This window comes from Bos grunniens, chromosome 5 (genome assembly GCF_055505025.1).
Source record: "Bos grunniens cultivar Pamir isolate PY7600 chromosome 5, Bosgru_T2T1.0, whole genome shotgun sequence".
NCBI classification, from domain to species: Eukaryota; Metazoa; Chordata; class Mammalia; order Artiodactyla; family Bovidae; genus Bos; species Bos grunniens.
The window spans coordinates 20,286,631-20,310,502 of record NC_141169.1 but is presented as its reverse complement, the minus strand read 5'-3'; the positions used below and the strand labels follow the sequence as shown (position 1 = coordinate 20,310,502).

The 23,872-nt window shown below is 39.7% G+C and overlaps 1 protein-coding gene across 9 annotated transcripts in view; it reads left to right on the top strand.

The window, feature by feature from the left end:
• Positions 1 to 23,872, top strand: part of ATP2B1 (ATPase plasma membrane Ca2+ transporting 1) — a 133,297-nt gene that overhangs the window by 51,067 nt on the left and 58,358 nt on the right. For 7 of the 9 annotated variants that reach the window (XM_086403805.1, XM_086403801.1, XM_086403808.1 and 4 more), the window contains exons 2-3: positions 11,112 to 11,539; positions 23,166 to 23,363. In XM_086403805.1, coding sequence (XP_086259931.1) covers positions 11,332 to 11,539; positions 23,166 to 23,363 — 406 coding nt within the window. In that variant the 5' untranslated portion in view covers positions 11,112 to 11,331. Of the gene's footprint in view, positions 1 to 8,179; positions 8,286 to 11,111; positions 11,540 to 23,165; positions 23,364 to 23,872 lie in introns of all 9 variants that reach the window. The other 2 variants (XM_086403807.1, XM_086403803.1) reach the window with 1 other exon arrangement.

The following is a 23,872-nucleotide window of genomic DNA, read 5'->3' as shown; positions in this document are numbered from 1 at the left end:
TTAAGTGAATGAAAATTTTCTTGAAGAGATCACTAGTCTTTCCCATTCTATTGTTTTCCTCTATTTCTTTGCATTGTTCACTTAAGGCTTTCTTATCTCTCCTTGCTGTTCTCTGGATCTCTGCCTTCAGTTGAGTATATTTTTCCCTTTCTCCTTTGCCTTCACTTCTCTTCTAGTATATATAGTATATGTATAAAATATATGTACAGAATATATATTTATATAATATATATACAAATTGCATATACGTACATTATTATAGACTCTCTCCACAGAATATTATAGTATACATTTACAGATGTATAAGTAAATGTATATATATAGAATATATGTACATCTATATCTAATTCAACATCTTTCTGCAAATACACACACACACACACACATATATATATACATACGCACACACACACAGCTAGATATATATTTACTAGTGTGTATACATACTAGTGTAGTTCAGTGTAGTGTAATGTAAAAGGTAATTTTCTTACTAAGGAACGTGTGTTCCAGTGATCTAGTTAGAAAAATTTGGCAGTGATGTTGGCCATGAGCATAAGTCAAGTCAAGAATGATAAAATGCATATAAAGATATGGAAAACTTAAGGGGAAAGCTAGGTGAGCAGAGAGACGTAAGTGATTTATGTAGCTCTGTGGTTCCAAAGGGCTTCCCAGATATCTCATCTGGTAAAGAATCTGCCTGCAATGCAGGAGACCCTGGTTTGATTCCTGGGTCGGGAAGATCCGCTGGAGAAGAGATAGGCTACCCCTCCAGTATTCCTGGGCTTCCCTTGTGGCTCAGCTGGTAAAGAATCCTCTTGCAATGTGGGAGACCTGGTTTCAATCCCTGGGTTGGGAAGATCCCCTGGATAAGGGAAAGGCTACTGACTCTAGTATTCTGGCCAGGAGAATTCCATGGACTGTATGGTCCATGGGGTCGCAGAGTCCAACACAACTGAGTGACTTTCACTTTCATTTCATTGTTTAAGAAATTATAGTGTTGTTCCCAGGTTAGCAGAATTGATATTTTAGGATTGGTAAATATTCCTGTTTGCTGTCTAGTTAGACATCCTTGGCCTTTGCTTGGGATTTAAAATTGAAAAGTGAAAAACCATATTTTACACTATGAAATATCCATGATGTCTTTATTTCAGTTAAAATTAATTCTATTTTTTTTTAATTTCTTCACACAATGCTTTGTTATCTAACTCATGGGACACACATTTATCAATTATGCCTTACATCTCTGCAGTTCTTTGAAAAACATTCACATTCAGTTATCTTGTGTGCTCACAACAAATTATAAAGAAGAGTGAGCTAAGAGAGTTAGAAGACAGTGGAACTTCTGACTAGAAGTCTCGTGGCATTTTCAACAGTGTACAAGCACTGAATTCACTTTCTTAAGTAAGCTAATGTATACAAGGATAGAAGATAGAAACTCTGCTAATATTTCACGAATTATATGATTTTGAATAATATTAGAGATTCTTTGAAAATAAGAATTCATAAATATTTACATGAAATAATACATGTAAAGCCTCAAGTTTATGCTTCTGGCAGAGTTGCTTTTGTAGCACTAATTCTCAAAGAGTCAATAATTATAAACAATGTAAAATATTGTTTAAAGTATTAGGAAACGTTTTTCTCATACATTTGAAAGTCAAAAGTATGAACTAGATCTCACTGGGGTAAAATCAAGTTCCTGGGGGGCTGTGTTCCTTCCAGGCGCTTGGGGGAATCCATTTCCTTACTTTTTCAGCTGCTAGAAGTTGGCCACATTTTTGACTTGTGACTTTGTTGTATCTTCAAAGCCAGTAGTATTTGCCTAAGTGTTTCTAAAGATGCTATCCCTCTGGTTATGATTCCTCTCCCTGCTTCTTCCGCTTAAAAGGACTTTTGTACATACACTGGGCCTATCAGGAAAATCTTCCCATCTCGGTAATCTCAACTGATCAGTAACTTTAATCCCATATGTATCCTTAAATTGCCTTTCCTATATTTCAGGTTCCAGTAATTAGAACATGGACATTTTAAGGGGACTATTCTGCCAACCACACAAGGCCCAGGAAGGCCAAGGAGAGCAGGAAGAAAAGGGAGAGGGTTCAACGTTTGATGGAAGGAAATAAAGGAAGCGAAATTCACATTCCCATGGCTTTTAGTCTAAAAGCAAATCCCAGTCTTTGCTGCATAGGAGGGCCATATGTCAGGCAGAAAGCTGCAGTGATATTGGTCTGCTCAAACAGAGGACAGAGGTTAGGGCTGTTAAAGTAGCAATAAATCTAGTGGGGAAATCACAGGGGAGGCCACAGATCTTCATATAAACTTTACTCCAGTCTCTCCAATACCTGAACTGCGTTTGTGTGAAGGAGACTACGGAGTAACAGATGGAAGTCTGAGATAAGTAATCAGAGATTTTAGGTACTTTCCACTCTAGGGGAGAGGGGGCAGAATTTGGACTTCTATGGTTTTTCCAGTAGTCATGTATGGATGTGAGAGTTGGACTGTGAAGAAAGCTGAGCACTGAAGAATTGATGCTTTTGAACTGCGGTGTTGGAGAAGACTCTTGAGAGTCCCATGGACTGCAAGGAGGTCCAACCAATCCATCCTAAAGGAGATGAGTCCTGGGTGTTCTTTGGAAGGAATGATGCTAAAGCTGAAACTCCAGTACTTTGGCCACCTCATGCGAAGAGTTGACTCATGGGAAAAGACTCTGATGCTGAGAGGAATTGGGGGCAGGAGGAAAAGGGGATGACAGAGGATGAGATGGCTGGGTGGCATCACCGACTCGATGGACGTGAGTCTGAGTGAACTCCAGGAGTTGGTGATGGACAGGGAGGCCTGGTGTGCTGCGATTCATGGGGTCGCAAAGAGTCGGACACGACTGAGCAACTGAACTGAATGAAAATAAGCTGTCTTTATCTTTAGAGGGCCCCCCGCCAAACCCAAGATCCATAATTTGTGTTCCTATAGAAGGAGTCGTGGCTTCCCTGGTGGCTTAGAGGGTAAAGCGTCTGCCTGCAATGCAGGAGACCTGGGTTCAATCCCTGGGTCAGGAAGATCTCCTGGAGAAGGAAATGGCAACCCACTCTAGTACTCTTGCCTGGAAAATCCCATGGACAGAGAAGCCTGGTAGACTGCAGTCCATGGGATCGCAAAGAGTTGGACACAACTGAGCGACTTCACTTCACTTCTTCAGAAGGAGTCATGGACTAAGAATCTTTGTAAATACTTTTTTTTCCCCTTTACTTTCATGTTTACTGAGATATGTGATAGATCTAGTAAATAGAAATTTGACCTAACACTTAAGTTACTTTGGTATATGAATGAAAATTTGAAGACATTGAGTTATTTCAGTGTAGATACCTTAAGAGAAATGTTGGCATTTTCTTGGGAAAGAATATATGAAATCAGAAGTAACTTAATCACTGAATTAATTATAGAATTTGTAAGCATTAAAAAATTAAAGACTAAGATTTAGGACTGTAACTTTTTCTGTTAGTTTTGGAATTTCATCCTGAGTTGGGAGTGATTTGGAAAAATCAAAATTACTTGGGAATCTTTAGTTGACTTGAAGGACACATTAAGAGATTAATGAAAGTTTAAATGAAAAGATTGGTTTCTAACAAATTTTGATTTATAACCAGTTTGCATAAATCTAAAGCTGAAATTAATGAAATGTCTTTCCTAAGCTGATGACCACAATTAGCAGATCTTCAGATTGGATGTTATGTTTCATACACTGTATACAAAAATAAGTTTTCTCATCTGGGTTATGTTGTCTTTGACCTAATCTTGACTAAAAGGAACCTTGATTTTTAAAAGCTAAGCAGTTTAGGATCACGGGAATGGAGCTGAATAGAAGTTGTGTACATGTATAAAGCTACTTAACTGCATCAGGACTGATGGTGTTATTTTTTAAAACAGGGATGGACTTTCAAGACTAGTGTGTGTGTGTGTAGTCACTCAGCCATGTCCAACTCTTGGCGACCTCATGGACTGTATAGCCTGCCGGGCTCCTTTATCCATGGGGATTCTCCAGGCAAGAATACTGGAGTGGGTTGCCATACCCTGGTCCAGGGGATCTTCCCAACCCAGAGATCAAACCAAGGTCTCCCGCATTGCAGGCGGATTCTTGACTGAGTGAGCCACCAGGGAAGCCCTTTAGGACTTTGGTCATCACCAGAACAGCATGGGCTGTCTTGAAGTTTTAAACTGTCCTCCATACATTCTTTCAGTATAGCTTCATCAACTCCAAGGGTAGAGAGTCTAACTCACCAAGGGACCCTTTATTGGTCAGAGTTCTCCCTCTCCAGAGAAAAGAAAGAACCAATGGGAAATCTATCTGTATAGTGATTTATCATCTATAGTGATTTATCAGGAGGAATTTGCTCAGGCAGTTACAGTGACTGAGAAGTCCCACAATCTGCCATCTACAAAGTAAAGACTCAGGGAAGCTTGTGGTTTCATTCAGTTTGAAGGCCTGAGAGCCAAGGAATTCGATGGGTAATTGCCAGCCTGAGGGCCAAAGACTGGACAGTCAGGCAGGGAGTGGGGTACGATTTACCATTTTTTGTTTTGTGTGAGTGCTCACTGGATTGGATGATGCCCACCTACATAAAAGAGTCTTTTTTCACTAAGTCTGCTTCACTTAGTCTACTCATTGATGTGCTAATCTCATCCAGAAACACCCTTGTAGGCATACCCATAAATGTTTGGCCAAATACCTGAGCACCATGGGATCCAGTCAAGTTGACAAAGAATTAATAACTGTTACAGATCCGTTCCAATATGGGATAACTTGTTACTAATAAGTGCTGCCTTTGCCAAAAATCTACCTCTCTGTAACTTTCTTTCATTTCATACTAGTTGTGCCCTCCACTACAGAATACATCTAGTCACTGTTCTACACTGTAAATTTTCAAATGTTTTATGCTGTCCTTATATGAGAAATCTACAATTCAACACAAATGAACACATCTGTGAAACCGACAGACTCACAGACATAGCAAACAGACTTGCGGTTGCCTACACGCAAGTGGAAGAGTGGAGGGGGAGGGTTCTGAGTCCGGGATTAGCGCGTGTAATTACAGAGGTAATTAACTACATGCAGGATGGGTAAGCAACGAGGTCCTACGTGTAGGACAGGGAGCTGTAGTCAGTATCCTGGGATAAAACAGAATGGAAGTGAATATGAAAAAGAATATATATGTAACTGATTCCTTTTGCTATAGAGCAGAAATTAACACAACACTGTAAATCAGCAATACTTCAGTGAAAGTTTTTTAAAAATTTCAAATGTTTGAAAATAGCCATCTTGAGATAGTCCTCTCCTAGACCAGATTCTTTCCACAACTGTAATGGACTGGTTTTCTGATGTCTTCAACATTCTCTTTATTAGTTTTTACACCATGCATCTCATGTAATTCGTACCTGACCAATGCAAAATCTAGTTGGCCTGTTGTCCATAATACACATAAAAGTTGGTGCCCCTCTTTTGTTCATTAGTCTTTTTGATGTATTCAGTCATCATATGCTTTATCTGTATAGCAGAGCCTCACCTATATTAGACTTATCATCAGAATTATCTGTTTATTTAGGTTTAGAAATCTTAACAATAAAAATTTGTTTGTTGTTGTTTAGTTGCTAAGTCATGGCCAACTCTTTTGTGGCTGTATGGACAGTAGCCCGCCAGGGTCCTCTGTCTGTGGGATTTCTCAGGCAAGAATACTGGAGTGGGTTACCATTTCCTTCTCCAAGGGATCCTTCTAACCCAGGGGTTGAACTGCATCTCGTGCATTGGCAGTCAGATTCTTTACCACTCAGTCACCAGGAAAGCCCAACAATAAAAATAGCTCATATGCATTTACAATTTACTGTGTGCCAGGCTAAGTTCACATTGTTTTATGTATAGTCACACATTTAGGGAGGTGTGTTATGTTGTGTCTGTATTGTATGATCCTGTAACATTATAAGTGTGTACGTGCAAGGCAAAGTAGAAAGGATTTGTTAACTCCCTTTGTTAGTTTTTAATACTCCTGTCATTGCTGCCTAAGACAGCTTGGGAATGGGAGGGGAAAGCACTTACATCATGTTAATTAACATCAAGCCAATGCTTTGAGTAAACTGAACCTCTGTCTTTGAATGTATACAGTTGGGTTTCTTGTATGTCATATTTGTACAGTTACGTTTTTGAAATTAAATGTAAGAGATCATACCTTTGTACTAATTATAGTTAACGTCCCATTCCCACCTGTCTTTCCAGATTCTAATTCTGTCATCTGATAAACTCGCTGAGTTACCTAGCTTCAAGTCATCTGTAGATTGGAGAAATATAACTTCTGTGTTTTCACATCACTAATAGAAGTTTAGAACAGTTGGGCATTTGGAACCCAATAATGCATTAAATAACACCTTTCAGGTTGTTCCTCTTATGCTAGTACACTTAGTTATAGTAGCATATGTTTTCTTGCCTGCAGGAATCATCATGTTACTGTATAATATTAATAATCACTTTTAGAGTTCAGTGTTTCATCCAGCTCCATATTTCATCACCAAATTTATTTAGCTGTCCAGCTATTTCTTTTAGTTTTTCTAATGTGTGGTACTTTTGTTGTCCTCATCATTGTTGAGTCTAAATAATACCATACAGCCATTCTGTGATCCAGAGTCAGGTGACCTTGTGAAAGAAAGCATTGATTTGTAACGTTAACAAAACTGTCTCTTTATGAGCTTCTCTCAGTGCTAAGACTTCATAGTCATCCTTTCGTTTTCTTTTGGGGTCCTGCCTGCCCATTCACAGTAAAGCTTATGTGTCAGTTGGAATCCATCTCATTCTTTTTGAAGACTGTAGCTATTTTTGCCCAACTTTAGTCTTAAACCATCTGTCTTTTTATGTAATAACTCAAAGATTACCAACAGTGCTTGGATCAGAGACATCATCTAGGGATTCTGGGATAAATTATGTATGGAGATAGGTGTTTTCTTTAAAACCCCCCTCTTGTGGAGCCTCAGCTTCCAAGATTTCTTCTTAAACTTTTCAAATGGAAGATCAGAATCTCTTCATGAACAATGAAAAGCAAAGGAAATGTTCTCCTTTCTGTTGTATCTCAGTTCTAAATAGTGTATCTCTGTCTTGATTGTCATGGTGTAGCTAACAATAAAGAGCAAAGCTTTTTTGTTGTCCTTGGCATTTTTGTCAGTTTACTAGTTAGGTGACTAGAAGAGTGAATAATAGTAGGGAAGAGAAGAAAATAGAAGAGGTTATGGACAATCTAGAAATAGACAACAGTTCAGTTTATCATTTGTGGGTTAATTAGTAGTTCAGATGGTCCACTTTGGGAAAGTGGTTCACTTGCATTTGATAGTTTTCTCTGGACTTCTCTTTCTTTACACAGTAGGGGGAACTGAACATGGTGATCATGTACTTACCAAAGCCCTGCGAGTTGCAAAGTGATAGAAAAACCTCCAAAAGGAGTTTATTGACAAATAACGAAAAGATCACAGTTAGGACAGACTTTAGGTGTTGGTTGACACAAGCGCCCAAATGATCATCCCTTCCTTTTAGACGTGTTCTCAGAGGCTTTCCACATCTCAGTTTTAAGTTCAGTAAGAAGAAACAAGTCTATTCCAGAGTCATAGTAGAAGCCCTGTTGCCACCTGTTGGCCTTTGTCAAGTCACATGCATGTGACCGAACCCATCATCCTTATGGTCAGGGCAGTATCTGGATATGGGGATGGACCATTGAGAGCTGGGGAAGGGCAGAGGTAGCAGATAACAAATACCACTCTAATGTCTATTGAATTCTCGTTTTATCATATAAATTGGTACATTTGCTGCTGTTTGACTGTTTAACCTGCAAACATTTCCATTTCAGCCTGATAAAGATGAAGACTTAAAGCAGAGACAGATAGTATAAGAAACATGACTTTTGATTTGCAAATAGAGGTTTGATTCTAGCTCTCTTATGTATCCTTATTGTTGAGAAATTTAAGGGCCACCCAGTAAATAATACCCTTCTCTCCAGCGTGAATTCTGTCAAGAGAAAAGGCAAATATTGGCATGTAGGAATAAAAATACTACTTTTATTACTGACAAAAGCTGAAATGAATGACTTAGGTTTTGTGTGATAACTGAGATTCTAGTATTGAACCCAGAACTAACAGTTACTTACCTCCATCCCAGGCATTTTGAAGGATGATACGATTTTTTACCTGGGGGTCTGCCACTACTTATTCAGACCAGATGGTGGGAGTCTTACAGACATGTTGTTTACAAAGAAGGCAAGGAGGTGAGGAAGCTCCTTGTTCTCTGAAAATCAGTCAAGCAGTTCATTTCAGCTTGATGGTGATAGATGGGTAGGAGGCCAGAACTTGTTGAGGAAAATTTCTCTTTCTGGAAACCGGAGGAATGGTGACATACATGCTTCCAACACACAAACTGATGAATCTTAATTGTTTTATTTCTTAAATAATAATGATTTACTCTAGGATTGGTGTGGTGTTCAGATGCCAAGAAATTTTAGGTAGGAAAACACAGAGATCGTAAAACTAACCACCCTCTCCAGCTTTTGAAGTTGAGTTATTATAATAATTGATGTGTGAGTATGAACCCACTTTGCCTAGGGGATGAGTAAAATTAGTAATAATTGGGCAAGCATAAGGATTTGTGAAGTGGGTGGAAGCAGGCAAAGAAAGAAAATGTCTTACAGAATTCATAACTGTCACATCCTTGTAAATTTAAGCCAAGGCCAGCGAACTTTTCCTTCCCCAGGTGTCTTTAAGCAGCAGGTAAAGAGTCAGCACCTTCATCCACTCTCCTGTCCAGGGGCCCTCACGTTGTGTTCTCCGACCTAGTAGTGTTGATGTCCCCTGATAGTTTGTTAGAAACAGAAATTGTGGCGCCCGCCTTAGCCAGGCTGAAACTCTGGAAGTGGGGCTGGCAGTCTGTAGTTTAACAAGTCCTCTAGCCAGTTCTGATGGATACTGAACTGGGAGAAACACATACCACGATTTTGCAGACATCCCTGTAACAGTTGCTGAAGACTAATTGCACTTGCAAGTAATCTTTTCTAGTTTCTCATCATTAGTGACAGTGAAAGTCACTCAGTCGTGTCCGACTCTGCACGACGCCATGGACTATACAGGCCAGAACACTGGAGTGGGTCACCTTTTCCTACTCCAGGGGATCTTCCCGACCCAGGGATCGAACCCTAGTTTCCTGCATTGCAGGTGGATTCTTTACCAGCTGAGCCACAAGGGAAGCCCAGTCATTAAGCATTTATTAAATATGGGCTTCCCTTGTAGCTCAGTTGGTAAAGAATCTGCCTGCACTGCAGGAGACCCAGGTTAGATCCCTGGGTCGGGAAGATCCCCTGGAGAAGGAAATGACTACCCACTCCAGTATCCTTGCCTGGAAAATCTCGTGGACAGAGGAGCCTGGTGGGCTGCTGTCCATGGGGTCACAAAGACCTGGACACGACTGAGCGACTAACGCTTACTTACCTAAATATGGGGCATTCTGGGGAGCAGAAGAAATTGAGTAGGTAAAATTGAGCTTAGTCTTGAATGCCCAACAGATATTAACATTAAGACTGTATTTTCATCCTATAGGTTTAGATAGAGTGGCACGGTGGTTATTTAAAAGACTAAATAGAGCCTCAAAATGTAGAAGGGATTGGTTATAGGAGATAATGGAATGAGAAAGAAACTAGAGGGTAGTGATTGTAATCTGTGTAGGACACTTGAAGATGGAGGAGAACAGGGGATGTACAGAAGAGGCTTTTCACAGGAACCATTAACTGAGTTCAGTTAACTCACTGAAGCTAAGGTGGACAGAGTCAAAGATGATTTAAGAGCTGAAGCCCACATGATTAAGATAATGATAGTTGGGAAGGAGCTTTCCAATTAAGGAATAAAGTGAATCCATTGTCAGGCGTGTTAACTTTGTGGTCCTAGTTTAAAAGGACATATATTGAGAAGGAAAAGTTGAGAGCTCGTTTTTAGTTGGTTTAGAGTAAGAGGAGAACTTGAAAGCACATTTGTCTCTTGGTGTTGGCAGGAGATTGGTTTTAGGCCAAAACGGCCCCCCAACCTCCCAATACCAAAATCTGCAGATGCTCATGTGGGCCGTCTATCTATGGGCTCCACATTTGCCCATTCAGCCAACCGGTTGTTGTGAAGAAAATTACAGTATGTATTCATTCACTCTTGAAGTGCTTACTGAATGTCTACCATGGGTCCGGCACAGTTCTAGGTTCTCAGGATATAAAAATGGACCAACCCGTGCCCAGCCTTCAGAACTAATGTTGTGGGTGGAGGGAGACAACAAATAAGTAAATAAGTGAACAAGATAATTTCAGGTAATACTAAGGGCCAGCAAAGAAAATAGAGTAACAGTGAAGAGTGGCTAAGGGGTAGAGGATTTCTTTAGATAGCTCTAAAGATAGTGAGGACCTGAGCTGGCAACATGTGACAGAAACCAGTTGAAAAATGTGAAACAGGTGAAAGATAGTTTTAGGAAGCCAAGAGGTGCTGGCATCACAGAGTGGCCAAGGAGAGCTACAGGAAAGCATGTGAGAAGGTTCCTGGTGCTTTTTGCCTTTTCAGGCACTCTTCCATATGAAAGGTTTGGAGAGAGAGGATAGTGTCTATTTGAAGGAACATGGGCCTAGAGGCATCCTACGTCATTCATGTCAGGCATTTGTTGGCTGTGTAGAAACTCCTCAATTTATCTGAGGCCTATTCTTCTCAGTAGAGTAAGGAGTAATAACACCTCATGGGATTAAATTGTGATGATTAAGTGAGAGAATGAATTTAAAGCCGCTAACGTATTGCTTGTAACATGTGCTTAATGATAACTATTAATAATCTCAATTGTTCATGTGAAATACAGTTTTCTTTAATAATGGTGAAATATCATGTCTCTTGATACACAGTTTTATTTAGAAGTTATACTTTGAACTTTTATCATGCAAAACGTTTTAAGGGGTGCAAGACTGTTATTTTTGCAGTTAAATGATATATTTTGATTAGGGACCTGATGACACTTAAAGTATGCTTATATGCATAACACTCTCAGATGGATTTTACTCACTTTAAATATTTTCTTCTTACAGATATGTACCTCTCATGACTGATAGGAAGAAACTAGTCATGGGCCAAAGGTCAAGATACTTCCCTGGGAAATGCTGCTGATGCTCCTTTACAAAGTCATACAATGAATGTTTGGTTTAAGAAAGATTTTCCTATTTAAGAGATTTTCATCTTGGAAATATATCAAGTGAAAATTATACAGTCTTTTGGGAAACATTTTCCTCCTAATAAATTATACCTGTAATGGGCGACATGGCAAACAACTCAGTTGCATATGGTGGAGTAAAAAACTCTTTGAAGGAAGCTAATCACGATGGAGACTTTGGAATTACACTCGCAGAGCTGCGGGCCCTCATGGAGCTCAGGTCCACAGACGCATTACGGAAAATACAGGAAAGCTATGGAGACGTCTATGGAATCTGCGCCAGGTTAAAAACATCTCCCAATGAAGGTGAGCTGTATCACGTCTCTTTTTAGTACTTTGTTCAGCAAGTGCTGTGATTGACTCATAAAGAAGCATGCTTAGATTGTCTTAGCTGTTGTTTGATGATGCCATACTTTTTTAACATTTAAGATGGGCTAGCTGTCAGATTCGGAGAAGGCAATGGCACCCCACTCCAGTACTCTTGCCTGGAAAATCTCATGGACGGAGGAGCCTGGGGGGCTGCAGTCCATGGGATCGCTGAGGGTCGGACACAACTAAGCGACTTCACTTTCACTTTTCACTTTCATGCATTAGAGAAGGAAATGGCAACCCCCTCCAGTGTTCTTGCCTGGAGAATCCCAGGGACGGCAGAGCCTGGTGGGCTGCCGTCTGTGCGGTCGCACAGAGTCGGACACGACTAGAGAGACTTAGCAGCAGCAGCAGCAGCTATCAGATTGGTGTAAAGTAACTTTAGATCAAAAAATAGTATTGCACAGTAATTTATTTTAAGTTGGTGGGAGGAAGGATTTTGTACTGTCACACATGTTGCTGCTTGTTTATTAAAGAGCATAGTTGTCTTTCCACTTGAGCTTTGGAGGGTAGAACCAGGCTTGGTAGTTCCCAGGAGATTCTGTAGAAATAAACCCTGCTCACTATCCTTCATTTTGCCAGGCAGCTTAAAATAGTTTTCACTGCCTGTAGCTGACTGAGTTGTTGTTGTTGTTGTTGTTGTTTTTTAAAAAAAAACACCTAAAACTTTAGCAATTTGTTCAGAAGGTACCAGAGCAAATGGAGTAGATTAGATGGCAATTTTTTATTTAGCAGACATTTCCTTTGATTAAAAATAGTTTTCAATCTTAGAATTATATTCAATTTCCGTGTTCAAAGAAGTCTTTGGTTTCATAATTCTTGATTTGTAGTAAATTTCTTTTTGAGAAGCAGAAGAATTCATTATAACTTCATTACATTATGATCTTTGAAGTGTTTTCAAAGGATGACCTTTTTTTATACACTGATCATGTTAAACATGAAATTAAGGTTAGGGAGTTTCAGGATGGCATTTCTACACACTGCAAAGGAAGCCGCAGGCAAATATATGAAGATGAGTGTTTGGTGGTTACAGTTTATTTTAGTAAGAATAGGTGGTTAGTAACGTTAAAAGTTTAAAGGATATTAGTATATATCCTTTATATCTTTCTGTAGAAAGGAGTATCTGTCTAAAGCCAGTTCTAGAGAAATCATTTTTCCGAAAGCATCTTATGCCGTGCCACTACTTGTGATAAATTTTGGGGTCATAGCAAAAAGTTATTTCCAAAATTATCAAAGAATTTTAAATCACACCAAAAGATTCTTTGAAGCCTTCATATAATTCTATGTGAATTGCTCATTGTTTTAATGATGGGTAGTTACTTTAATTTTTCTGAGGAAGCTGATGTCAATATTCCCATTTCCTTAAAGGGCTTCCTCAGGTCACTTGGAGCATGTTCTTTTTTCTGTAAAGTCTTCCAGATGGTCTGGATCTTCTCCTCAAGTCAGAGCCACTGGAAACATGGACTTGTCAGTTACACCTTAAATATGCTGTGCCTTTTTAAGAGCTGCTTCAGGGAATCGGAAACAGACACGTGGACTTGAATCAATATAATATGACAAAATTGGAGCTTGTTCTTTATGCAAGTCTTACTTTAAAGTTTTAGCTAACTTCATATGACTTTAGAGATTTGTACGTTACTTATGCTATTCTCAGTTGGTTGATTCAGTAATTTAACCATCTGTACTTAACTACATTTAATCTAAAACCTAATCATTGGATGTTTCAGTATCACCAAATTGATCAAAAGCATTAACATTTTTTTAAAAACCCTCAATATAACTGAAAGTGATACTGAACTTACTTTGAAACCTGCCCTTAACTGTGCTTTCCCCAACCATAGCTCTGTGTTTCCCTAGTTAATCAGAACTTCTGTCTTCTCACAACTAAAAACCCCTCCATGGTGTGTTATTTTTAATGGACTTAGTTTCTGTTTACTTTGCACGGCAGTTGCTTTTCTTCTCTTATTTCAGGCAGTGCTCCTTACACTGATTTTGGTTTAATTAGTGAAGTTTCTTAAATTAACTGAAAAGTTAAACCTAATACATTAGTTTCTAAATTTAGGGGAAGGGAATGATTATGTACCTCTCTTGTGACATGGTGGAAGTTGTGGATAATCTGTAGAAATAGTCAACACTCAAAATTGTGTATGTTTTATTGCTGTTTTGTGCTGTTAAACAAGTGATTGCCATTTCCCCCTCGTTTACTAGAGCACCCTTGCTCATCTTTCTCCTGGTATGGTGAATTTAATTTTTGTCAAAATTTGTACAGACTTTTGTCTTCTACTCTTTATATATAAGCTTGTCATCGTGAAATATTCTTTTAAAGAATTTTGTAAGCATTATATTTGTACTTACACTCCTTATAAGAATAAATATAAACAACAGCCGCTTTCACAACAATGTCATTTCCAAAGAAATAGTTCTAGTTTAATTTAGAAATAACTCACTCAGAAAGCTAATGAATATTTTGTCACTGATCAACTAGGCAAATGATAACGAGTGACTCATCACTGGGGAGGTTTTATGCCCGAGTGAAATGATCTAGACAATAAGTAACCTTTTGTTAGTATGATCTGCTTATGATCATGGAAAATGAGATAGAAATACGATTCTTCAGCGTACAGGAATTTTGTTTAGGTAAAACTGATGTTTATGTGTCCCTTTAGTTGTTTCATTCATTAATTTCTTCATTGATAACATACAGTCTTTCAGATCTAGGTCACTATCGTATATTTTATATAATCCCTAAAAAAAGAATTAGTGTTGGGAGTTGTACGTGTATAATTAAATTACATTCCAATTTCAGAGATGTTAATACAAGGTAAGAATATGTGTGTTTTAGAGTTGATTTATTGTGTTTATTGGGTATCTTCTATCTGATTGTCACTTTTCTAGGCTCTGGGCATGTACATGTATGCTAAGTCGCTTCAGTCTTGTCAAACTCTTTGTGACATTGTGGACTGTAGCTGGCCAGGCTCCTCTGTCCATGGGATTCTCCAGGCAAGAATAGTGGAGTGGGTTGCTGTTTTTTTCTCCAGGAGATCTTCCCAGCTCAGGGATCAAACCAATATGGCTCTTTACCACTGGCACTGCCTGGGAAGCCCTCTGGGCACGCATCAATGAATAAAACAACACTGCCTGCCTTGTTTTTCCACCTGGGACACAAGTTCACAGGACAGATAAATGAGACGTGGGAGGGGAGAAAAAATGAGATGTGTGTTGACGTATGGCTAAGAGAAAACTGGAGAAGAAAAATCAGAAATAGTAGGGATGTAGATCTTAGATTGCTCTGAAGTCTGGAGGAACAGTTAAAGATGTTAAGAACAACAGAATGGTTTTTGTGCCACGTTGGTAGTTAGCACTAAGAAATACTAACTTATCCTCACAACGACCCTATCCAATTTACAGCCCAAGAACCCACAGCACAAAAAGGTTAAGCAGCTTTTCTCAAGCCTTACAGCCTATAAGCCCAGAGGAAGGACTCCAACCTAGACATTCTAGCTACAGAGAACATGCTTTTAACTGCTGTAGTGTACTGCCTGTTGTAAAAGCTCACCTCATTCAGCTTGCAAAAGAGTTGAGATACTGAGAATGGAGTATCTGTGTTCTCTCTTCACAATAGTTTTTTTTTTTTTTTTTTTTTGATGACAAGAATTACATAATGAAAAAAAAAATGGGGGTTTATCAGTCAATGTTTAAAATATGCCCTACTTAAGAAGTTGTGTTTCTGTGCTTTCTCATTTGGCCTGCTAACTCACTGCTTGTTTTCTAGCAGACTAGTACTTGACTGAGTTTGAACCTTACTGTTCATGTACTGATCAATAAGAAGTGTTTGAAGCCAGATGTGATTTTCATATTAAAAATTTCCTCAGTTCGGTTCAGTTGCTCAGTTATGTCCGACTCTTTGCAACCCCATGGACTAGTGGTTCTGCTTGATCATCTTCACTCTTAAAAGAATTAGAACTATAAATTTCAGGGTAAACTGGAATTGTGACTTATTCATATTTTTAGTTTTATCTGTTACCAAGCACCTAGCTTACAGTCCCCAGACTCCAAGAAAGAACTTTTATGCCAAAACAACCTTGTAACAAAATAACCTAACTGTATAAAGTCGTCATTACAGTTTTGTTCTTCTGTATCATTACTGTTTCCTTACGTTAACTTTCTCATTTCCTATTCTAAACCTTCGCTCCTGATCTTTTTATGTTTACACTAGCTGTTGGTATCTTTTCCATTTTCATGTGTTCCTTGTATTAATCTGTAGTATATTTTCTATTGGATGGTAGAGTAGACTCTAGTAGTAAGATTTACAGAGTGCAGAGCTCAGCCCTTGGTATCATTTCTGATTCGTAGCACTGTATTAAGCAAAGGATAAAAATGAATTCATAAAAATTAGACAGGTACTGAATGGTCTTCTGTAAGAGGCATGGCTTTGTGGATTTATAAAGGGTAGGCAAGCAGAAAGAGACACCAGGCTTTCTAAGGTGGGAGTTGCTAAAATTAGAAGAGAACAAAGGGAGAGAGAAAAAAGAAAGGAAATAAGGAAAGGAAACAGTGGTAGAGAGAAACAAAAGTAGCGTATGGGAGGAAGCAGGAGAGCCAGCAGCAGTTGTCCCTGGCTGACTGATGTCTCCATAATGTTTCAGATGGCAGTTTCTGTTTGCACTTGCTGTAATGAGGCAATTGGTCACCTTGTGCTTTGGCCATGTCTTCATGATGTAATATAACAAAATGGGCATTCACACATGGAAATGTATTTTAACTCCATAAAGACATCAGCCTTCGCCCGGGATCAATCCTTATTGACTTAGAGGCTGCTGCAGGAACGCAGTGATTCCCTGATGCGTGTGTTTGGTGATACCAGCCGGCACAGCCATTTTAGGCACTCGACAAGGATCTGCATGGTGGTGATATGCCAGCCACGTATGTTCTAATACTTGTATACAGTTACCAGTGAGGGTGTTCTATTGATGACTCTGTGTGACCTTGTCCTAGACATCTATTCCTGCTATGATAATTACATACCCCAATTTAAAAATATGGAGAATTATATATTTAATACTTGGTCTGGTTACCAGTTTTCATTGCTTATGAGTTTGTTGAAGATAATTGCAATACTGACTCCTCCTCAAATCTTGTAGCATATATATTATTTTGTAAAGTTGTACTCAGTAGAGTCTGAAGCAGCATTGCATTGTTCATTTTTTCAGGTTCAGTTTTTTTGAATATAATATTTCCCTCTCAAAGCTTCTCTTCTGCTTTCATAACACTGGACTCTGAAGGTTTGCTTTTTCCTGTCTGACCGGTTTCATCCGCCTCCCATGCGTTCCTTTCCATGTCGCCAGGCCTTGGGTTTCCGATCATGGGGCACTCGCCTCTTCATCTCTGCCTTCTCCCTGGGTGATGCTGTCCTCTTCTAAGACTTCCTATCAGACTCTGACATCTGTGGCACCAGTCCAGGCTTTTCTCGCAGGCTTTGGGGCCAAAAGCTCAGTTGCTAGTAGACATCTTCATTTCCCCAGCCTCTCCAGACTTTCCCTTCGGAGAGGATACTCCCCCAATCCCTGCTCTCTGATGAAACTGTCACCCACCTTGCTAGGTAGACTTGACTTTGATAGGAGCCTTTCACCTGTTCTTACTCATTGGGTCGACAAGACATGGAAATGCCATGACTCCTGCCTCTTAACTCAAGGGTATCTGCTCCTCTACCTCCCCACCACCCTGGTTGAGGCTGCTGTCTTTCTCTCGCATAATTCAGGTAACAGCATACTAACGGGTGTTTTTTCCTGTCTCCCTTCACACTGCCTGTCACTTTCCTGCTGAAAGCTGGTAGAGGTTTTGCACTCGCACTTAGAAGGAAGTTCAGACTTCTCACTTAGATTAACAAATTTCTTTGGGGTCTGGCTCCTGCTTACTTCATCTCATCTCTTGTCTCCTCCTCAGTGTTTGAGGCATAGCAAAATTTTCAGTTTTCTGAAATACTGTTGTGCCAAGCTCATTCTTATTTCCGGTCTTGTGATCTCTTCACCTTAAACATGCTACCTCACCCTTCCTGTGACTGTCTCTTAATCATTCCTGAGATCTCAGGTTTGGTATCTTATATTTCCCTTATCCACCCCAACTCCCTAAATTTGGATTCCAGTTCCTTTTGCGGGCTTCCGTTAACATCCTCACCACCCCCATCTTTACTGCTTAACACTCTGGGTTGTGATTAACTGATTGCTTGTCGGTCTGCCCCACCAAACTACGAGTTCCTTGAAGGCAAGTGCCGGAGAAAGGCATCCCGTCTGACTCATTTCCCTTTGTATGTTTGTGCTTCTCCTTATCTGGCCTGCGGTTGGCGTTCAGGAACAAAGTCTGAGTTTGACTTTAGATAGTGATTCACTTAAATTTGAGGGGAGTCTCCTTCTTTTTTGAAATTGAGAATATGATGAGAGTGTTGATCTGCTTTTCAAAAAGAGTCGACACAGATCTGCACGTCCTTTCTCGATCGGCATCTTTTCCTGTGTTGCTGCTGTAGAGTCACTGAGTTGTGCCCAGCTCTTTGCGACCCTGTGAACTGTAGCCCACCAGGCTCCTGTGTCCAAGGGATTTCCCAGGCAAGAGTACTGGAATGGGTTGCCGTTTCCTCCTCTAGGGGATCTTCCCAACCCAGGGATCAAACCCGCGTCTCTTGCATTGGCAGGCGGGTTCTTGACCTCTGTGCCACTTGGGAAGCTATGTTTTCCTGTGACCCTCACTAAAAGAAGGCATCACTGGTCCACAGGCAGAACACACGCACAAATGCTGACATAATCTCAAGTAGAAGATTTGAGATTAGGACGTGCTGTGTATTAACCATGATTTTCAGTTAAATCCACCTGCTTTCTCCATTTCAGTGCTCTTTCCTTCATTTTCTAAATTGAGACATGGTTTTATTAGACTCCGCAGTTGGAATGCTACATTTTCTGGTAAAACATCAGTATCTTGATAGCGTTGCATTTTTTCCCATAATCTGTCTCTTTCAGATATACAGACAATATTCTCGAGCCATTATCTGTTCATAGAATGGTGGATCCAGACCCCAAAAGCATAAATTCTGAGACTACTTTTGATGGGTTTTTAATCTATTTTCAAATCTGTTTCCTATTTGTGAAGCTAACTGGGCCATTGAAAGGTCAATGCCTTGGCCTCATCGCTGCTCCACTACAATCTATGGAGCCAATAGGTCTAGGCAGAAGAGTTCTTGTTCTGTTTATCTGTAATTTTTTCTAAATGATTTGATACCATATCTCATCTGTTCTTAAAGCTAGGACCGTGCAGTCTCATTGCCAGTTTCAACAGGGCTTACCTTTCTCATCCCCACACGCTTTGCTTTTCTCCCTCCTCACAGTGGGAATGTCTTCCCATACCTGTAGTAGCCTGACACCCATGCCCTGGACTCCATTTCCCCTGGCTTCTTCAGAGGTTTGCTCTAGATTAACCATCTGTGTCACCAGTGTGGTCATTTCCATTGCTAAATAACTTGCCTTAATATCTGTCACTCATCTTTAAAAAAGCAGAACAGTTTTATTTATCCATTTTGTAGTAAAGAGCAAAATAAAATAAAGAGGTAAAGCATTAAGGTAAAATGTAGCACTGAAGGCAGCAGCGCTGTATTTTACCTTCGTGTGTGTGTGTTCAGTCGTGTCCAACTCTTTGCGACCCCATGACCTGTAGCCCGCCCCGCCAGGCTCCTCTGCCCATGGGATTTTCCAGGCGAGACTGCAGAGGTGGGTTGCCATTTTATTTCACCTTTACTATGTTTTACCTTGACTGCTTAATTTCTTGTCATTGCATCACACGCCTGGCAGTTACCTGGGCTTATTGTTTCCACTTAACTCATTTCCAGCCTTGCTTCCAAGCCGCCTCCTGAAGGTTCCCTATCAAAGTCATCAGCCCCCGTCTAGTGCAGGCCAGTTGTCCAGTCTGTCTTCATTTTATTCCACATTTGCAACACCATTTGATATGATTGCACATCATCCTTTTTAAAAACTGCCTTTCTGTGGTACTCCGTGAACATGTGTCTCTGTGTGTGTCCCCCATTTCTTTGCAGTTGCCTTTGGTGTTTTGAGAACCCTCTCTGACCATCAAATGTTGGAGTGCTCCAAGGCTCCCACCTCAGTCTGGCTTCCTTCTTGTCAGTGTACTCTAGCTTTCCAGGGGCTGCCATTAGGCCCATGGCTCCAGAATCATCTGTATAGTGAGATTCTCTGGCTCAGATCTCTCCCTGAGTTCTGAATATGGATAACCAGCCATCTACTAGACATTTCCACCTCTTTGTTTAATGGGCATATCATGTTTAAACCTGTAAAGCAGAGCCATGAACTCCTGCCACCCTTTTTCCACCCAGTTCTGCTGTTCTCAAAGCCGGCCTTATCTTGATAAACGTCTCTGTCTTCCATCCATGTAGGTGCATGGGCAGAAAAGAATCTAGGTATCATGCTTTAGCCTCCCCCTCCCCCTTTCATCCTCATCCAGTCCTTCAGCAAGTTCTATCTGATTTCCTTACAAGATACCTGGAAGACTCAGGGGCTCTGCCTCCGTTTTTGAAACCCAGAGCCAACCACCACCACCTCATTTTGTACTGTAGAGACCAGTGGTCTCCCAGCTGGTCTTTTCCTCCACTCGCATGCATGCTCTTCAGTTTGTCCTTCAGTCAGTTTAAATGAGATTAGTTATCACTACTCTTCTATAAAGCCTTCTAGTGGTTCCCATTGCACTTAGAATAAATGCCAGTCCTCTCTCTGTATTATTTTAACCCTCTCTCTTTCCCTCCAGTACAATATAACCTTGCTGAATGTAAGACCTTTTTGTTCAGTTTGTACTTCTCAGCAAAGTACAACAGTACCTGGGCATAGTAGACATTCAGTAAATATCAGAGAGGGGGTCAGACTGGTGTTGCAAAACTTTTAACTAGGTTCTGTAAGTTTGTTATTTTAAATTAATAGAAATCAGTTGTCCCCAAAATAGAGTTAAAACCTATAGTGTTCAGTTTGTAACTTGTCTTCCTCCTTACTTAATTAACTATTGCCCTGTAGTTTATGATTTATATACTTGGTACGTTCTTTGGTCCTCCCAAACAATCTAGGTTTTACCAATAAATATTAATTCTGCCCATCCCCCATGCCCAGCCCCAAAAGGAGTAAGTGACTTGCACAAGATTTCAGTAGGTTAACTGGGACCTAGGTCTTCTAATTCCTAAACCAGATAGCTTTGGCGGTGTAGTGTTCTAGGTATGTGCTTGTATGTGTGGTGGGAGCATAGAAGAATTATGCCAATCTTTGGGTCAGTTGCTTTTTTACTTCCTGTATTCCCTCCAAGATAACATTCTAAAGTGATCTTTAGCTCTATGGCTGTTCTTTTCAGCATTAACATAAAATATTGGCCCCTGTTACAACCAACATAAGTTAAGATTTAATCAATTATTTTTATAGTTACAGTGATGATATTTAAAACTGAGGTGTTGTATGTAATTGATGGTTGACTCTTAAGGGTGAGTTAAACTGATGGAACTAATATCTTCAAACGTATTTCTTAGGGAAAAAATGGAGACTAACACAGGGAAGGAACAAGAATCTTTTATTTTTGCTATAATGGCATTAAAATATAAGACAGAACAAACCTACCCACTATATAATAATCATCGCTTCATAAAAGAAAGGCTGCTTAATTTGAAAAGCGTTAGGCACATAATTTCAGGACATCTCAAAGTATAGTTCTTTAAAACAAATACATTTCATTTTGTGGAAAACCTCACTGCATTGATTCCCTTAACCCCCAGTTAAACCATGGATGGCTGTTAATTCTCTGCAGCCAGGACTGGTGAAGGGACTGCGCTCACCTGAAGAAATAGCTTGTGAAGGCTGAGTCCTGCTTTGCAGGTTTCCTCTCATCTACCTTTTCCCGGTCACTGTCAGCGCAGGCCTTCACCGTCTGTCTTTCCATGGACTCCGACTCAGAGCCTCTGGAAGGTTTCAGTTGATGACTTTTGTCATCAGAAATCTAAGGTGCTTTCCACACTGCCCAGTGTGGACCTGACTTTGTTATGGTTGCTAGTGACAACCTTCTCTGGAAGCTTTTTGGTATCTTTAACAAGTAAATAAATAATTAATAATAAACCTAAGTAAATCTTTAAAGCTCTGTATATACATTTCTCATTGTTTATTCTAACAGTGAGCTTGCTTTGTTCTCTCTCTGCTACTCTCTGCCTGCCTCACATCCAGAATCATAGCTAAAGCGAGCCAAGAGCTTTCCAGTGATCTGCTGCTCTCCTGTCTTTCTCCCTGGCTGTTCTCCTAGAATGAGTTCTTGCCAAAAAACAAAGAGTTGAGGTTGCTTCATTATAGATTTAAATATATAATGATAAAAGTCATGTCATCCCGGTATCTCTGTCCCCTTCTTCATTGTTCTTAAACTTGGGGAAAATGTCCTTTATCACTGCCGCTTCTGTTTCCCTACCTCCATAATAATGTAAGCGTGGACATCCTTTGCAGTAGCTAATTGGGATGTATCTAGGCTTGGCAGGATCATCAGGATTAGATTAGAGGAGGACTAACTTGGTAGGTGAAGAAAAGGCAAATTTGATCACGCAACTCTCTCTTAACTTTCATAGCTTTCTAATTTCATGCTCTAGGCAGTAAATAGTATTTCCCACAAAATGTATCTTTTCCTTAACAGTGACAGTCAGTCAGTAGCACTGCCTGTTTCTCCTGCTACTGCTAAGTCACGTCAGTCATGTCCGACTCTGTGCGACCCTATAGATGGCAGGCCACCAGGCTTCCTCGTCCCTGGGATTCTCCAGGCAAGAACACTGGAGTGGGTTGCCATTTCCTTCTCCAATGCATGAAAGGGAAAAGTGAAAGTGAAGTCGCTCAGTCATGTCTGACTCTTTGCGACCCCATGGACTGCAGCCCACCAGGCTCCTCTGAGAGTACTGGAGTGGGTGGCCATAAATCCTAAAAGTCAAGCTTGAAGGAAAGGTCATCCTAAGCCCCAGTTTTTGTGACTTAAAAATCTTTTATCACTTGAATTAGAACTTTTAGAAGTTTTAAGGTTTATGATAGGTGAACTTTTCATTGTTCAGCAAGTAAGAATGAAAGTAAAAGAAACTTGCACTTGTTAACTAAGATGCTATGAACATCTTTATATACTTCCCTACTTATGGAAGAAAAGTACCAGGAAAGATCAGGGAAATGTTTAATTCCAATGTAAAACTATCAGACATATCATCTCTGGTTCTCTAGCAGTCTATATAGATGGTATAGATGGTATGAACAAAAAGCAGCAGTTGGGAAAAGTGCAATTTCTTAATTCAGCCTTGTGTTGTCTACTTAAAATTTTTTCTTCAAGCACTGCGCATGTTTTTTGGTGATTTAAATTATGTACAGTTAGTCTAACTCACAGGAATAAACCATTTTGGTTGGATCTTATGCATTGTGTCCAAATGTAATGAATCTATAAAGTGTAGAGAATGTGTTTTGAATAAAATATTTTCATTTGTAAGTAGAAAAACCGTTTACTAAAATTTCTTTCTTTTTACTAGGTTTAAGTGGAAACCCTGTAGATATAGAAAGAAGAGAAGCAGTATTTGGAAAGAATTTTATACCTCCTAAAAAGCCAAAAACCTTTCTTCAGCTAGTATGGGAAGCATTACAAGATGTCACTTTAATTATATTAGAAATTGCAGCCATAGTATCATTGGGCCTTTCCTTTTATCAACCTCCAGAAGGAGATAATGCACGTAAGTAAATTGGTAGGGGAAAATGCTATGTTCTGTGTGATGTGAAGTTCAGCTCATTTGCTCACTTAGTACATGATAAAAACAGCAGGCCAGCATTTATTAAGTGTGCTGTATGCTAGATATCATTCTAATAGTGCTTCTTAATAGTTCTTTAAATATATTACCTCAGATAGTTTTCCCAATAGTCCTGTAAGATAGATGGTGTCATCTGCATTTTACAAGTGAGACACAGAGATTAAATAACTTGCCCCCATACGCATATTCTGTGTCTGGCAAGGAGCTAAGCATGTATATAATGTGTTATGTGTCATGGTGGATTTTAAGTTCTTTAGAACACTATTGTGAAATAGTTTTTAATTTGGGGGTTTTTAAAGAACCTTTTGGAAAATCATTATAAAAGCAAAATTTATTCTTTTCCCCAGGCTGTTACTTTCCAAGTACTTTAAATATTGTATATATTTTATTGTTATGTGCATGATTTGGATGATTTCTTTACCGTCTTAGAAGTG